An 18497-nucleotide genomic window follows, 5' to 3' on the forward strand; every position below is an offset into this window, starting at 1 on the left:
CATCTTATTAATATTAACGGTTGGATTTGTGTACATGGATTATAAATATCAAAATAGGGGCAATATTAATCTTAAAATCCTTTCCTTTTTCCGTGAGGTTTAGGCTACCCTAACCCTCATGAAAAAGGATAGGGTTAGGATTAGGGTAGCCTATCCTTTTTCGTGAGGGTTAGGGTTAGGGTAGCTTAAACCTCACGAAAAAGGATATGGTAGCCTAAACCTCGTGAAAAAGGATAGGCTACCCTAACCCTCATCCTCAAGAAAAAGGATAGGCTACCCTAACCCTCACCGTCACGAAAAAGGATAGGCTCCTTGAGAATATTAACATGGTCTCACTATGTTAGTATATATTTAGAACTACTTCTGTATCCCTTCATATGTTTGCAATTCATATACGATGTGTACTATTTGTTAAGACTGTCCATGGAAGGACCGATTCGGTCGTTTCAAGCCTTGAGAAGACTGTCACATTTACTACACCTAACATGCGGCAGAAAATCAATGTTGGCATTACGTAATCCGAAAACCACGTCTGTTTTCATCTAATTTTAATATATTAAAACTTCATAAATTTGCAAATAAAAAGATAAACAGCCCAGAAAGTTGAATGGCTTGCCAAATACCTTTCTAAAAAATATATTTAGAGGTTAACTTGTCCTACAACAGGAGTAAGCGAGCCGAGCTGAAGCGCCTACATTAACTTTACAGTGAGGCGAGTACAATCAGAGTTATCGTTCTTGGCAGATGTAGTTCTGTTCAGGCGCCAATCAGGAAACCTCCGAGGGTCACGAGTCTACATTCGACGAGTTGGTCACGAATAATTCAGATCTGGTCTAGATCTTGTCTTCCTTCGTTTGTACCATTCTAAAAAAAACAGCCTCGAGTTCTAGTCTCTGTGGACAACGTTGAGAAATCTAATTTTTCAAGCAACTCATCTCATTTCACTTCTCAGAGCGCAAGTCGATACTCCAAGGAAGAATCTCCAGCCTCGATTGTGTACGGCATTGATGCAACAATATCCCCAGACCCAGCATAATAGTGCAGAACATGTTGTACGCGTGCTTATAAAGTCTCGTGAAACTTTCCTAGGTCGTCCCCACTGCCTCGACACACTGCCCGGACTTCAGATCAGGCTCTACCAGCTTCTTGTAATGTCCAGTGACATCGATCATCGACAGCATCGATCGACGCAATAGGGACCGATGACACGCATCAACCAAGTCGGCGAGCCTGACCACCTGATCTCGTTAGTCCCCTCTTACAAGCATAGTCGCCTGTTACGACAAGCATGGGCAGCTGAAGACCTATTCTGACCCGGTCTTCACGGGCCTCGTCTGCAGGTAATTAATATATCTCGGATAATGGGTCCGAGTCTTGTATCGACGTAAACTGCAGTCGTGAAGTGTGGGTTGAAAAACTTGCTGAGTTAATCCACCTCATTTTACTTCTCGTTCAATTTTAACCTACCATATTTAAGCAGCGTACATGCAGGTGTGTGGCCAGGTGTTCTAATCCTGACCAGTGCCAGCCTACAGGGCCCGCCTCCACCAGAACATGGATACCGGGACAAGATCATTGTCCGGAGAAAGGAAAGAAAAATAAACAGACGCAAGGACCGAGGAGTTTTTAATAAAACCCGTAACCATGGCAATACACGTTACTGCTGCGACCTGTCGACATGAACGTCCCCCACCCCTCCCTCGCCTGGAGCCGTGTTGACGACGGCGATGGCGTCAGTAGCTACCATTGCATAGCCTCGATGTGCCGACATCCCGAATACATCTGACAATTTATAAAACAAACAGTGAATGAAGTTGCGGCGAGTGTTGAATGCGTATGGGCAGGATTCTAGCCATGCGATACAAAGAATGAGGACCAGACAAACCAGTGATTGATGTTATGAGCAACACTGGACACTGTCGGGGCAGGACGACACGCAATGAACCCAGTCACCAAGCCTCAGCGTGACCGTGCTGACATGGATCACTGTTTTTTGCGCCATTGGCTAACGACTACTATTCTGGGAACCAGTTCCCATAATACAGCATTTGTCCAGGCATTTAAAATGTCCGTTGATGTTATATTGGCAGCCATTTTGAGCAGCCGAGGCGGAGGCACAATGGACATATGCAATCTCACCGAAATGTTACGTTGAGAACAGTTTGTACTGATATATTTTCATACACATACATTAAAATATGGTTTCGAGTAATTGTTACAAATCTGCATAACATTTTCCATGATGCCAACACTGGATAAAGTAGGAAATAGGCATGTGTTTGTCACGCCGAACTCGGGCAGTATTCCAGCAATATTGACGGCGGTCTGTAAATAGTCAAGTCTGGACTGACAATCCAGTGATTAATATCATGAACATCGATCCAGGCAATTAGGATACGGTGAGGTGCATCAACCAAGTCAGGGAGCCCGACCACCCGATCCCGTAGGTCGCCTTTTACTACAGGGTTGCTGAAGAAGTCTAACAGTCCAGCAGTGAACACATACCTCTTTTCCCGATGCCAGCATTGGTGCAGGAATTCTGCAAAGAACAGAATGGCTTTAAGTTGGACGAAAAAACATCAGGGAAAAAGATACCGATGACAGAACGCTATAGCGAGATGGAGTTATATCTAAAGTGAACAGTTTTAAGACAGTTGCGCTTTTGCTTCATCATGGCGGCCTTTACATATTTAGCGTTGGCCGGACAGACATGGACTCCGGACAGACATGGACTCCAGACAGACATGGACTCCAGACAGACATGGACTCCAGACATGGGCTCCAGACATGGGCTCCAGACAGACATGGACTCCAGACAAACATGGACTCCAGACAGACATGGACTCCAGACATGGACTCCAGACATGGGCTCCAGACATGGGCTCCAGACAGACATGGACTCCAGACAGACATGGACTCCAGACAGACATGGACTCCAAACATGGACTCCAGACATGGGCTCCAGACATGGGCTCCAGACAGACATGTCAGTCATTCTGGGTCCACGCAGGGCAGGCCGCAGTTGTGTCGCCATGTAACATGAACTACTGTAGCATGCAAACACGTGCAGTACCAGAACAGCCACTTAACTGCATTAACGCCGCACTCGGAAATATTCCAGCTATATGACGGTGGTCTGTAAATAATCTATTCTGGACCAAACAATCCAGCGATTGACATTATCGATCTGCGCAACTGGGATAGAATGACCTGCATCAACCGAGCCTGACCACCCGATCCCATTATTCGCCTCTTACAAGCATCGGATTTTACGACAAGCATGGGTTGCTGTATGCCCGATCTTCACGGGTCCGCCACTACTGCATCAGAAACATTCACCTACCCCGTCACACCTGGATGCACACATCGTGAAGTTGCATTCAAACTTCAAGGCGGAGTTCACTTTGACGGTAAATGCTTCAAAATACGGTCTTTTGGTTTTCTTCCCGGTGGTGGTGAAGCCGATGTTCTTGGGGAAGACAATACCATCACCGCAACTGAAGCAGATTGTGAAATGGACATTGCAAGCACACGTCAACGATTGAAATGCCAACAAATCCTCGTTTAAAACTGAATTTGGACACTGAAGCTAGAACATGAGAAGAAAACAGCGTGATCACTATAATTTGTTATTTACGCCGTACTTCCAGCTATATGACGGTGGTCTGTAAATAATCGAGTCTGGACCAGATAATCAATTGATTGGCGTGAGCATCGATGTGAGCGATGGGATACGATGACATGCATCAACCATGTCAGCGAGGCTGACCACCCGATCCCGTTCGTCGCCTCTTACGGCAAGCGTGGGTTTGCGAAGTTCTAATCTACCCCGGATCTTCCCGTGTCCCACGTAATGAGGATCGATGACATGCATCTACCAAGTCAACAAATCCTGTGTTAATGAAGTATATCCGGGAACTGTTTTGGTTAGCCTCTGTACATGGTTTTAAGCTTACAGCTAGACACATTCCAAGTGTTAGAAATGTCGTGTGTGACAGGTTATCTAGATCACACGATCGACATAAGGGTGTTTGGCTTGACAACTATACCAGCGGTTCGTTATTACGCAACATGACAGTTAATTCATTGTTGTTCTTACAGGACCAGTGGCAGCAATCCAGGGGTGCTGTGACTGTACTTTGGCTTTGAACATCGGCATGCCACGAGTTCTGTTAAAATTACACGGAGACTGGAAGTCAAACGCTTTTCAGCGTTATATCACAATTGAAAAGGACCTGCACTGTAAATTCGCACGAGCTTTAGTCGTAGCAGCAAGCTAAAAGTATATTTTATTTGTATGTTTCATATCATGATAGCTGGTGATCAGGTAAATGCCTGCTGGTGGGTCATGTCGTGGCATGTTTTCGCTGTTCACTTGCTGTAAGATTGTGATACAAATGAAAACCAAACGTTTTTTCGCCCAACACGTGATGTTGCACGTGCACGTCGTATTGGTGTGTTTCAGCGCCAGGCTCTCACGTGGTTGTCTTTTTTGCGACTTTTCCATCTTTTCACCCAATTTCTGCAGCACCACATTCTTTCCACACAAATCAATCCCAGATGCAGAAATGATCAATTCATTTTTAGTATTAAGTTTGTATGGATGTCGACAACACGGTCAGATATTTACGATTTTACCACTTTTGCTTTTCTATTGTTGCAGTGTATATATGATATGATATATATATATATGCATATAAAGGGAAGGTGCGGAGTATCTCTTCTTCTCAGAAGCTATGTTTACGATTTGGTTTGCGTCAGTTTCCTTTGCAGATAGAATCATCTTGAACATGAAATGTGGCGCTGAACACCGTAACGGTATAACACATCACTGTGAACCTGTCGTAACCACCTTTGTGGTGAGTGTTACCTCCCTTCGTTCAGACAATGCCCGGGCTCCTTCCCAGCGCGTGTCACCATCGCTGCCCTTCAGGTTTCACGAGGTGCGCGAACGGGCTATCCCTGTGAGGAGCATAGGACATGCCTTGAAAACGAGAAAATGTCAATCGTTTTTTTGAACTGTTCTTTAGAGACGCTTCAGGGGTTTAACAAGAGTGGGGCATTGCTAACCGAGCATAAATTAAAAACATTGTTGAGAAAATATGTCTGTTTATTTAGTGGAAATTTTCAGTTTGCTGTCCTTAAAAGGTACATATATAACAAGCGAACGTGTGGTATATTTATAGCTATGGTGACTACATTTACCGTATATACGGTATCATGTAATATTGTTCTTCTAACCTATTATGACATCGTATAAGGCAACTCAAGACACCATAACAAATATATTATACAGAACAGTTTACACTATCCTGTATCCATATTGCACATGTCAGGTAAAATAGAAAACTTAACACTCACAACCGTTGGTATTAAGGGTCAAAGGGAGACTACTCTTCAAACCTCAGCAGCCAAACCTTGTTGATAATCTTTATCAATACAGCCACAAACGTGATCTAAGCAAAATGTTAATGCCCTTTCACATACAAAACAATGATATTTAAACACAAAACAGTGTCGAATTTCTGTGCCAGAATTTGTGTGTGAAATATGTGTGAATGTTACTGACGTTATGCAGTCATATTAGGTCATACACAATATACAATATACACTGGCGGATGTCGGTGCGAGATTGGGACGGTGTGTGAGGGTGTTGTGTGTCGTTGATGTGTATGTATAATACAAGTTGTCAACCGATCTCGAGGGGTATATGTTGTGATGTACCCAGTGTGTGTGACCCTATGTACCCCGAGTCGTCGGCTGACAATGAATGTTTCTCACCGACATTCATTCATACAGACCCGGAACAGATGCCCGCAGTTTCACCAAGTAAAACGCTTTAATTCGGCCATTTTGACAGCTAGCAGACGACTCAGGCGAAGAGTTACTTCCCTTTTCCCATTGCATCAACAAAGTAGACATAATTTATGGATAGCAGCTTCTTTAATTACTGTAAAGGTGGCGTTTCCGTATAGATCCGTATACCGTTGTCAAGCAACACTGTACCACGGTATAAAGATAAATACCGAAACGTCGCCTTTACAGTAATAAAGAAGATGTTAGCCATAAATTGTGTCCACATTGTCATCGTCAACTTCTAAGTAATGCCTACAAAACATCCAATGCATTCGGTTCATTTCATTCAACGATACTTATACGAGATAATCAATTTATCTAATGTGTGTTCCGATTGATTTCTCAGCGGGGTACATGAGCGGACAACATGGAAAATAATTGCCCGCTCCTTAACCAATCAGAAGCTTGTATTTTAATGTGGGGTTGAGATGAACTAATGTGTACACGTCATAGTGTATGGCACGGGCGAACCCAAGAGGGAGGACGTCCCTGGCAACACGTCAACCATTGGGTCCTGGTTTGATTTTAGTTTACAACAAGTCGGAGTATTTCGTCCTTACGAGGATATTGTTAGTGTGTGCGTTGTTGATTGTACAAAACGTCTTAATTTTAATCAAGTCAAGTCATGAATTCGAAATTTATCCATCAGCTATTGAACCAGTCCGGTGTTGAAGTCACGTGTAACCTGTCGAGCATATCCTGGACTACATCAGTATCAGGTGATGCTATAAGTAAACTCTATGCTCCCTGGCTTAACACAGGAAACAAATACCAAGTCTTGAGTTCATATCGGAATTCCAGCTAACGTTGTGAAGGCTGATTGTATGTCGACCTGCCATTTGTTATCGCAACACAAGTAGTGCATTCACAAGATAACATAAGACAATATCAATACTGATATTTTCCCCTCTTCAAGAATCCTTATGCAGTGTTTAGCTTCCTCAAAGCGGTTGTAAAGTCGCTTCCAGGAGACCTACAATACATGCGCTCATTGTATAATGTTATATTGCCATTAAACCCTACTCAACACAGGATAATAACACGTTGCCCACGTCTCGCATCTGGAGAACATCAACAGCAGAGGACAAGATAACAACACCAGTGATGGAGGTCGCATCGGAGGACATCAACAGCAGAGGACGAGATGATACAACTCCAGTGATGGAGGTCGCATCTGGAGGACATCAACAGCAGAGGACAAGATGACAACTCCAGTGATGGAGGTCGCATGTGGAGGACATCAACAGCAGAATATATGCTACTGGCACACTGTGTTAGCCAAGACAGTGCTCCACGTTGTTACAGATGACTGACAGACATGAGTAAAGTGTGCACCTGCTTGTGTTCGCCTCCATGGGGATACATTATTAACATGCAAGTAACAGATATGTACCAGTAGTCCAAGATACAGCCACACAGCTAATAAGGAAAGTAACTTGTAGGCTGTTTTACTTGTGTGATGCATCATGAAACAAAACATTCAGACAACAACCCTGAAGTGAATGAAGCTGTCATAAAAAATTACACGTTGATTGATCATCTTCACTGAACCATCGTTTTCATCTTAGTACTATCGATCTGACCTCTCGGGTACCCTTTCAAGATACCTGCCATCAACCTTACCTCTCGGTACCGATCTACTGCTATCAACCTCTTCTCTCGGTACCGATCTACTGCCATCAACCTTACCTCTCGGTACCGATCTACTGCTATCAACCTCACCTCTCGGTACCGATCTACTGCCATCAACCTTACCTCTCGGTACCGATCTACTGCTATCAACCTCACCTCTCGGTACCGATCTACTGCCATCAACCTTACCTCTCGGTACCGATCTACTGCCATCAACCTTACCTCTCGGTACCGATCTACTGCCATCAACCTCACCTCTCGGTACCGATCTACTGCTATCAACCTCACCTCTCGGTACCGATCTACTGCTATGAACCCCACCTCTCGGTACCGATCTACTGCAATCAACCTCACCTACCGATCTACTGCCATCAACCTTACCTCTCGGTACCGATCTACTGCCATCAACCTTACCTCTCGGTACCGATCTATTGCCATTAACCTTACCTCTCGGTACCGATCTACTGCTATCAACCTCACCTCTCGGTACCGATCTACTGCCATCAACCTTACCTCTCGGTATCGATCTACTGCCATCAACCTTACCTCTCGGTACCGATCTACTGCTATCAACCTCACCTCTCGGTACCGATCTACTGTTATCAATCTCACCTCTCGGTACCGATCTACTGTTATCAACCTTACCTCTCGGTACCGATCAACTGTTATCAACCTCACCTCTCGGTACCGATCAACTGCTATCAACCTCACCTCTTGGTACCGATCTACTGCAATCAACCTCACCTACCGATCTACTGCCATCAACCTTACCTCTCGGTACCGATCTACTGCCATCAACCTTACCTCTCGGTACCGATCTACTGCTATCAACCTCACCTCTCGGTACCGATCTACTGCCATCAACCTTACCTCTCGGTACCGATCTACTGCCATCAACCTTACCTCTCGGTACCGATCTACTGCTATCAACCTCACCTCTCGGTACCAATCTACTGTTATCAACCTCACCTCTCGGTACCGATCTACTGTTATCAACCTCACCTCTCGGTACCGATCAACTGCTATCAACCTCACCTCTCGGTACCGATCTACTGCAATCAACCTCACCCACCGATCTACGGCTATCAACCTTACCTCTCGGTACCGATCTACTACTATCAACCTTATCTCTCGGTACCGATCTACTGTTATCAACCTTACCTCTCGGTACCGATCTTCTGCTATCAACCTCACCTCTCGGTACCGATCTACTGCCATCAACCTTACCTCTCGGTACCGATCTACTGCCATCAACCTTACCTCTCGGTACCGATCTACTGCTATCAACCTCACCTCTCGGTACCGATCTACTGTTATCAACCTTACCTCTCGGTGCCGATCTACTGTTATCAACCTCACCTCTCGGTACCGATCTACTGTTATCAACCTCACCTCTCGGTACCAATCAACTGCTATCAACCTCACCTCTCGGTACCGATCTACTGCAATCAACCTCACCTACCGATCTACTGCCATCAACCTTACCTCTCGGTACCGATCTACTGCCATCAACCTTACCTCTCGGTACCGATCTACTGCCATCAACCTCACCTCTCGGTGCCGATCTACTGTTATCAACCTTATCTCTCGGTACCGATCTACTACTATCAACCTCACCTCTCGGTACCGATCTACTGTTATCAACCTCACCTCTCGGTACCGATCTACTGCCATCAACCTTACCTCTCGGTACCGATCTACTGCCATCAACCTTACCTCTCGGTACCGATCTACTACTATCAACCTCACCTCTCGGTACCGATCTACTGCCATCAACCTTACCTCTCGGTACCGATCTACTGCCATCAACCTTACCTCTCGGTACCGATCTACTGCTATCAACCTCACCTCTCGGTACCGATCTACTGTTATCAACCTCACCTCTTGGTACCGATCTACTGTTATCAACCTCACCTCTCGGTACCGATCAACTGCTATCAACCTCACCTCTCGGTACCGATCTACTGCAATCAACCTCACCTACCGATCTACGGCTATCAACCTTACCTCTCGGTACCGATCTACTACTATCAACCTTATCTCTCGGTACCGATCTACTGTTATCAACCTTATCTCTCGGTACCGATCTACTGCTATCAACCTCACCTCTCGGTACCGATCTACGGCCATCAACCTCACCTCTCGGTGCCGATCTACTGTTATCAACCTTATCTCTCGGTACCGATCTACTACTATCAACCTTACCTCTCGGTACCGATCTACTGTTATCAACCTCACCTCTCGGTACCGATCAACTGCTATCAACCTCACCTCTCGGTACCGATGTACTGCTATGAACCTCACCTCTCGGTACCGATCTACCGCTATCAACCTTACATCTCGGTGCCGATCTACTACCATCAACCTTACCTCTCGGTGCCGATCTACCGCCATCAACCTTACCTCTCGGTGCCGATCTACTGCCATCAACCTTACCTCTCGGTGCCGATCTACTGCCATCAACCTTACCTCTCGGTGCCGATCTACTGCCATCAACCTTACCTCTCGGTACCGATCTACTGCCATCAACCTTACCTCTCGGTGCCGATCTACTGCCATCAACCTTACCTCTCGGTGCCGATCTACCGCTATCAACCTTACATCTCGGTGCCGATCTACTACCATCAACCTTACCTCTCGGTGCCGATCTATTTACTATCAACCTTACCTCTCGCTACTGATCTATTTACTATCAACCTCACCTCTCGGGTACCCATTCAAGTACTGTCATCCTTGCCTGTCGGGTACCCATCTAAATACTTTCTATGCCCAACACTTGTTTTTTATGCCACCTCTCCGCTGCGAATACTGTCAGAAGCGGCGTGAGACCGTACTCATCCTAACCTCACCTTATATATCTATTGTGACCTGGTTTACCATAAACAAAGGAAGAAAGGTCATTGATCACCAACACTCATCCGTCTTGTATCATTCAGCTATGAGATGTATTATTAAGATATGTGACAATCTGATTGACACAGTAAACATGGCGGGAACAAGCTCAACACACAGGCTGTCAAGGGAGGCGCAAGGCTCAGGCTTTCTCGGAAAGTGGGTGTGGCCAATACTAGATTCATCGGGGCGGTCGTCAGTTTGGACCCCAGCACTTCGTTGTCACAAGCTGATACAAGCTGAATTCAAAACCAGCACTTCTCTGACACTAGTACAAAGTACAAAGCTATGTTGCATGTCTTTTCATACACAACACATCAGTGTGGTGACTAAGCGTTACTGACGCATACATGCTGGTGTAAACAGGAAACATTCCTCCAGCCTGGCAACTACAGCCGCCCCTCTCGTGGACTGAATGTGTTGAATGGTATATCATGTTGAAGGAAACACGAGAGTGAGTGAATGTTGTTTTACGCCGCAGGCAGCAATAGTTCAAGTATATCTACTGGTGTTGTGTGTTCAGCTATAGTGTCCCACCCCTTCAGTAACTAGTATGGCCACCTGGTTGGGTTCTTCTAGTGTTGTGTGTTCAGCTATAGTGTCCCACCCCTTCAGTAGCTAGTATGGCCACCTGGTTGGGTTCTTCTAGTGTTGTGTGTTCAGCTATAGTGTCCCACCCCTTCAGTAGCTAGTATGACCACCTGGTTGGGTTCTAATGGTGTTGTGTGTTCAGCTATAGTGTCCCACCCCTTCAATAACTAGTATGGCCACGTAGTTCGGTTCTACTGGTGTTGTGTGTTCAGCTATAGTGTCCCACCCCTTCAGTAACTAGTATGGCCACCTGGTTGGGTTCTAATGGTGTTGTGTGTTCAACTATAGTGTCCCACCCCTTCAATAACTAGTATGGCCACCTGGTTGGGTTCTAATGGTGTTGTGTGTTCAGCTATAGTGTCCCACCCCTTCAATAACTAGTATGGCCACGTAGTTCGGTTCTACTGGTGTTGGGGGGCACGGGTGGCCCAGTCGTCTAAGGCGCCGCGATTCGCTGTGCAGAGTTGCGTCCCTTGGGCACGCCAGAAACCTATGATTGTGGGTTCGAATCTCGGTTCGCCCCAATTATGTTTCTAGGTTTGTCAGCACCATACCCGTGCTCGTGGGTTTCACCGAAGTGGTAAACGTCTTAGACCTGCATCACTTCGGGCTTTCCCCCCACATTAAGCTGACACGCCGCGATATAACTGGAATACTGTTAGAAGCGGCGATAAACCTAACTCGCTCACTCACTCACTCTACTGGTGTTGTGTGTTCAGCTATAGTGTCCCACCCCTTCAATAACTAGTATGGCCACGTAGTTCGGTTCTACTGGTGTTGTGTATTCAGCTATAGTGTCCCACCCCTTCAGTAACTAGTATGACCACCTGGTTGGGTTCTACTGGTGTTGTGTGTTCAGCTATAGTTTCCCACCCCTTCAGTAACTAGCGTGGCCACCTGGTTGGGTTCTACTGGTGTTGTGTGTTCAGCTATAGTGTCCCACCCCTTCAGTAACTAGTATGGCCACCTGGTTGGGTTCTACTGGTGTTGTGTGTTCAATTATAGTGTCCCACCCCTTCAGTAGCTAGTATGACCACCTGGTTGGGTTCTAATGGTGTTGCGTGTTCAGCTATAGTGTCCCACCCCTTCAGTAGCTAGTATGACCACCTGGTTGGGTTCTAATGGTGTTGTGTGTTCAGCTATAGTGTCCCACCCCTTCAATAACTAGTATGACCACCTGGTTGGGTTCTAATGGTGTTGTGTGTTCAGCTATAATGTCCCACCCCTTCAATAACTAGTATGGCCACGTAGTTCGGTTCTACTGCTGTTGTGTGTTCAGCTATAGTGTCCCACCCCTTCAGTAACTAGTATGACCACCTGGTTGGGTTCTAATGGTGTTGTGTGTTCAGCTATAGTGTCCCACCCCTTCAGTAACTAGTATGACCACCTGGTTGGGTTCTACTGGTGTTGTGTGTTCAGCTATAGTGTCCCACCCCTTCAGTAACTAGTATGGCCACCTGGTTGGGTTCTACTGGTGTTGTGTGTTCAGCTATAGTGTCCCACTCCTTCAATAGCTAGTATGGCCACCTGTTTGGGTTCTTCTGGTGTTGTGTGTTCAAGATACACAAAGAGATATTTGTGAAAGGTCGCCGTGACCTGTGACAGTTTGACTTTGAAGAGAGGGCACAGCTGGCAGCCACGTGTATGATACTGTTACAGCTGACAGCGCCACCCTCACCTCGCCAAACACGGCCATGCATACTCCCCCTGTGTGTACACCTGTCAGAACCTGCTACTTTTACAGAGTACTACAAAGACTTCCACAAACAAACATTCTGCTACATGATAAATGCAGCAAACACAACACACACAAAACCTGACATTCACGCCAGACACAAAGTACAACAAAGACACAATACAGGATTCAATGCAGGAAACATTACACACAGAACCCGCCTCTACAGACTGGACTCGCCTCACACAATGGAGGAGCAGGGGTCAGATGTCCCTTTGGTGGCTTTCTGGCAACGTTTCAAAGGCTTTCAGTGTGCATTCAGTTGCAAATACGTAATGATTGTCATAATTTATAGTACTCCACTGAATGATGTTCAAAGCTATTAACAGTGCTGTTCTAAACATACCAGTTTGCTGACTAATCACCCGCCCCAACAATCCACTTTGCCCCCACCAAGGCCCACTAAAAACTCCCCCAGCCCTCCCCTAACCCCACACTGGCAGGTGTGGTCTTCAAACTCAGTTTTCAGTTTTCTATGTAGCGTTGTCGGGTTTGGAGAGGAATTATTCACACTGGTAGTGCCCAGTACTTCTCTCGAGAATTATGACGAGGAAGGTTCTCTGAGCGCAGATGTTGAAAGTAAATCAGCATAATAACGGCTGGTTATTTAGATAGATGCGAACATTTCGGAACCATTAGAAACTAAAAATGAATATACAATTTACTTTCAATCACTGGAAATGTTTCCGCCCCTCGTTGAAAGAAAGAGAAACTGACTTATGGTTATGAAAGAACACAAATTATCATAAAAAGACTCCCTAGTTTCATTTTTGTTCTCAAGTACATTTAGTTCGAAATATTGCATTGATAAGCAAGCAGAGGAAGTATCACTCAAGACTCGTACTAAAAACTGAATGCAAGTTTATAGTGAGACTTTATCCGTTCGTAATTAAAGAACGACATCAGACAAGAGTTCATATATGTTTTATGTCTTTTTGAAAAGAATAATCAGAACATTATGAGGTGTAACTTTTTACGACAATTTTAATAAAATATAAGCAAATAAAAACCTTTTCAAAATAATAGAAACTTTCTGCTAAAAATAGCCCATTGTACGATGCCGACCATGTTATAAGAATGTGTTTATGAATCGCAATCAGCTGGTGATGATACCAGGGCCCGCTTGCACAACGCCAGCTTAGCGCTAAGATGATCTTAACTCCCATACTTTACATAGTCTTAGCGCTAAGATCCACCGGTTCCTCCGTAAGAAACACATGCAAAGGCAAGTCAATTGGTCACCTGCACAAAAAGACGCAAACATATGGCACTGTTCAAACATAAGGATTTGCGTCGGACATAATTTTGGCCATTGGCGCTTCAAATTTCGAAATGTTCTCAAAATATAAACTTTTCTAAGGCTTTGAATGCTGTAACCCTGTAGTGAGTGACTGAGTGGATGTGAGTGTGAGTGTGTTTGACGTTAGTGGTTGGGTGACTGAGTGGTTGGATGTGTGTTTGTGTAGGTGGGTGTGTGGTTCAGTGAGTGAGTGAGTGAGTGAGTGAGTGAGTGAGTGAGTGAGTGGGTGAGTGAGTGAGTGAGTGGGTGAGCGTGAGTGTGTTTGACGTTAGTGGTTGGGTGACTGAGTGGTTGGATGTGTGTTTGTGTAGGTGGGTGTGTGGTTCAGTGAGTGAGTGAGTGAGTGGGTGAGTGGGTGAGTGAGTGAGTGAGTGGGTGAGCGTGAGTGTGTTTGACGTTAGTGGTTGGGTGACTGAGTGGTTGAATGTGTGGTTGTGTAGGTGGGTGTGTTGTTTAGTGAGTGGATGTGAGTGTGAGTGTTGTTGACTTAAGTGGTTGGGTGACTGAGTGGTTGAATGTGTGGTTGTGTAGGTGGGTGTGTGGTTCAGTGAGTGAATGTGAGTGTCAGTGTGGTTGACTTACGTGGTTGGGTGATTGAGTGGTTGGGTGGGTGTTTGTGTAGGTGGGTGTTTGGTTCAGTGAGTGAGCGAGTGGATGTGAGTGTGGTTGACTTATGTGGTTGGGTGATTGAGTAGTTGGGTGGGTGTTTGTGTAGGTGGGTGTGTGGTTCAGTGAGTGAGCGAGTGGATGTGAGTGTGGTTGACTTAAGTGGTTGGGTGGGTGTTTGTGTAGGTGGGTGTGTGGTTCACTGAGTGAGCGAGTGGATGTGAGTGTGAGTGTGAGTGTGGTTGACTTAAGTGGTTGGGTGACTGAGTGGTTGGATGTGTGTTTGTGTAGTTGGGTGTGTGGTTCAGTGAGTGAGTGAGTGGATGTGAGTGTGGTTGACTTAAGTGGTTGGGTGGTTGTTTGTGTAGGTGGGTGTGTGGTTCAGTGAGTGAGCGAGTGGATGTGAGTGTGAGTGTGGTTGACTTAAGTGGTTGGGTGACTGAGTGGTTGGATGTGTACCTACCAGGAACCGATCTAAGTACTGTCAACCTTCCCTACCAGGTACCCATATACGTACTGTCAACCTTCCCTACCAGGTACCCATATACGTACTGTCAACCTTCCCTACCAGGTACCCATTTACGTACTGTCAACCTCCCCTACCAGGTTCCAATCTACGTACTGTCAACCTTCCTTACAAGGTACTCATCTACGTACTGTCAACCTTCCCTACCAGGTACCCACATACGTACTGTCAACCTTCCCTACCAGGTTCCAGTCTACCTAGTGTAAGCCTTCCCTACCAGGTACCCATCTACCTAGTGTAAGCCTTCCCTACCAGATACCCATCTACGTACTGTCAACCTTCCCTACCAGGTACCCATATACGTACTGACAACCTTCCCTACCAGGTACCCATATACGTACTGTCAACCTTCCCTACCAGGTACCCATCTACGTACTGTCAACGTAACCTACCAGGTACCCATATACGTACTGTCAACCTTCCCTACACGGTTCCCAAATACGTACTGTCAACCTCCCTACCGGGTACCTATCTACGTACTGTCAACCTTACCTACCAGGTACCCATCTGCGTAGTGTCAACCCTCCCTACCAGGTACCTATCTACGTACTGTCAACCTTACCTACCAGGTACCCATCTGCGTAGTGTCAACCTTCTCTACCAGGTACCCATCTACGTACTGTCAGCTTTCCCTATCAAGTACCCATCTACGTCCTGTCAATCTTCCCTACCAGGTACCCATCTGCGTACTGTCAGCCTTCCGTATCAGGTACCAATCTACGTCCGGTCAATCTTCACTTCCAGGTACCCACGTACGTACTGTCAACCTTCCCTACCAGGTTCCAATCTACGTACTGTCTACCTTCTCTACCAGGTTCCAATCTACGTACTGTCAACCTTCCCTACCAGGTTCCAGTCTACGTACTGTCTACCTTCTCTACCAGGTACCCATCTGCGTAGTGTCAACCTTCCCTACCAGATACCCATCTACGTAGTGTCAGCATTCCCTACCAGATACCCATCTACGTACTGTCAACCTTCTGTACCAGGTACCCATCTACGTACTCTCAGCCTTCCTTATCAGGTACCCATGTACGTAGTGTCAACCTTCCCTACCAGGTATTAATCTACGTACTGTATACCTTCTCTATCAGGTTCCCATCTATGTAATATCAACCTTACCTACCAGGTACCCATCTACGTACTGTCAACCTTCCGTTCCAGGTTCCCATCTACGTACTGTCAGCCTCCCCTTCCAGGTACCCATCTACGTACTGTCAACCCTCCCTACCAGGTACCCATCTGCGTACTGCCTATCTTCCCATACAGGTTCCCATCTACGTACTCTCAACCTTCCCAACCAGGTACCCCTCTCTCTACCAGGTACCCATCTCCCTACCAGGCACCTCTCTCCCTACCAGGTACCAATCTTCCTTCCAGGTACCCCTCTCCCTACCAGGTTCCCCTCTCCCTACCATGTACCCCTCTCCCTACCAGGTTCCCCTCTCCCTACCATGTACCCCTCTCCCTACCAGGTTCCCCTCTCCCTACCATGTACCCCTCTTCCTACCAGGTACCCCTCTCTCTACCAGGCACCACTCTCCCTACCAGGTATCCCTCTCTCTACCATGTCGGGTGGCTCAGTCGTCTAAGGCACCGCGATTCGCTGTGCAGAGTTGCGTCCCTTGGGCAAGCCAGAAACCTATGATTGTGGTTTCGAATCCCCGTTCGCTCCGATTATGTTTCTTGGTTTGTCAGCACCATACCCGTTCTTGTGGGTTTCACCGAAGTGGACAATGTCTGAGACCTGCATCACTTCAGACTTTCCTCCCACATTAGGCTGACACGCCATGATATAACCGGAATACCGTTTAACGCGACGTTAAACAAAAATCTCTCACTCACTCACTCACTCACTCTTTACTTGGTACCCATCTCCTTAACAGGCACCCCTCTCCCTACCAGGTGCCCTCTCTTTACCAGGTTCCCCTCTCTCTACCAGGTACCCCTCTCTCTACCAGGCACACCTCTCCCTACCAGGTTTCCCTCTCTCTACCAGGTACCCCTCTCTCTACCAGGCACACCTCTCCCTACCAGGTTTCCCTCTCTCTACCATGTACCCCTCTTTATACCAGGTACCCCTCTCTCTACAAGGTACCCCTCTCTCTACGATGTACCCCTCTCTCTACCAGGCACGCCTCTCCCTTCCATGTATCCTTCTCTCTACCAGGTACCCCTCTCCCTACCAGGTACCGCTCTCCCTACCAGGTTTTCCACTCCCTACCAGGTACCGATCTCCCTACCAGGTACCCTCTCTCTACCAGGTACCCCTCTTTCTACCAGGTACCCCTCTCTCTACAAGGTACCCCTCTCTCTACGATGTACCCCTCTCTCTACCAGGCACGCCTCTCCCTTCCATGTATCCTTCTCTCTACCAGGTACCCCTCTCCCTACCAGGTACCGCTCTCCCTACCAGGTTTTCCACTCCCTACCAGGTACCGATCTCCCTACCAGGTACCCTCTCTCTACCAGGTACCCCTCTTTCTACCAGGTACCCCTCTCTCTACAAGGTACCCCTCTCTCTACGATGTATCCCTCTCTCTACCAGGCACGACTCTCCCTTCCATGTACCCTTCTCTCTACCAGGTACCCCTCTCTCTACCAGGTACCGCTCTCCCTACCAGGTTTTCCACTCCCTACCAGGTACCGATCTCCCTACCAGGTACCCTCTCTCTACCAGGTACCCCTCTTTCTACCAGGTACCCCTCTCTCTACAAGGTACCCCTCTCTCTACCATGTACCCCTCTCTCTACCAGGTATCCCTCTCCCTTCCAGGTACCTCTCTCTTTACCAGGTATCCCCTCACTACCAGGTACCCCTCTCTCTACCAGACACCCCTCTCTCTACCAGGCACGCCTCTCCCTTCCTGGGACCACTCTCTCTACCAGGTATCGCTCTCACTACCAGGTACCCCTCTCTCTACCAGGTATCGCCCTCACTAACATGTACCCCTCTCCCTACCAGGTACCCCTCTCTCTACAAGGTACCCCTCTCTCTACCATGTACCCCTCTCTCTACCATGTACCCCTCTCTCTACCAGGTATCCCTCTTTCTACCAGGTACCCCTCTCTCTACAAGGTACCCCTCTCTCTACCATGTACCCCTCTCTCTACCAGGTATCCCTCTCCCTACCAGGTACCCCTCTCCCTACCAGGTACCCCTCTCTCTACCAGGCACGCCTCTCCCTTCCTGGGACCACTCTCTCTACCAGGTATCGCTCTCACTACCAGGTACCCCTCTCTCTACCAGGTATTGCCCTCACTAACATGTACCCCTCTCCCTACCAGGTACCCCTCTCTCTACAAGGTACCCCTCTCTCTACCATGTACCCCTCTCTCTACCATGTACCCCTCTCCCTT

At 47.0% G+C, this 18497-nt stretch overlaps 2 protein-coding genes across 2 annotated transcripts; one reads left to right on the forward strand and one right to left on the reverse strand.

Annotated features, from left to right (window-relative positions):
* Nucleotides 1-1657: 1657 nt before the first annotated feature.
* Nucleotides 1658-4920, reverse strand: LOC139447886 (uncharacterized). Its single transcript, XM_071229365.1, has 4 exons — nucleotides 4871-4920; nucleotides 3344-3497; nucleotides 2506-2539; nucleotides 1658-1782 (listed from the first exon to the last, which is right to left on the reverse strand). The coding sequence occupies exons 1-4, from the start codon at nucleotides 4918-4920 to the stop codon at nucleotides 1658-1660; spliced, it is 363 nt and encodes a 120-aa protein (XP_071085466.1).
* Nucleotides 4921-7058: 2138 nt separating this feature from the next.
* LOC139447889 (uncharacterized) lies at nucleotides 7059-10795 on the forward strand. The gene is made up of 3 exons (XM_071229368.1): nucleotides 7059-7142; nucleotides 7460-10128; nucleotides 10747-10795. The coding sequence occupies exons 1-3, from the start codon at nucleotides 7059-7061 to the stop codon at nucleotides 10793-10795; spliced, it is 2802 nt and encodes a 933-aa protein (XP_071085469.1).
* The last annotated feature ends 7702 nt before the right edge of the window (nucleotides 10796-18497 follow it).

Source organism: Haliotis cracherodii, unplaced genomic scaffold (assembly GCF_022045235.1).
Source record: "Haliotis cracherodii isolate W230 unplaced genomic scaffold, xgHalCrac1.p SCAF_7, whole genome shotgun sequence".
NCBI classification, from domain to species: domain Eukaryota; kingdom Metazoa; phylum Mollusca; class Gastropoda; order Lepetellida; family Haliotidae; genus Haliotis; species Haliotis cracherodii.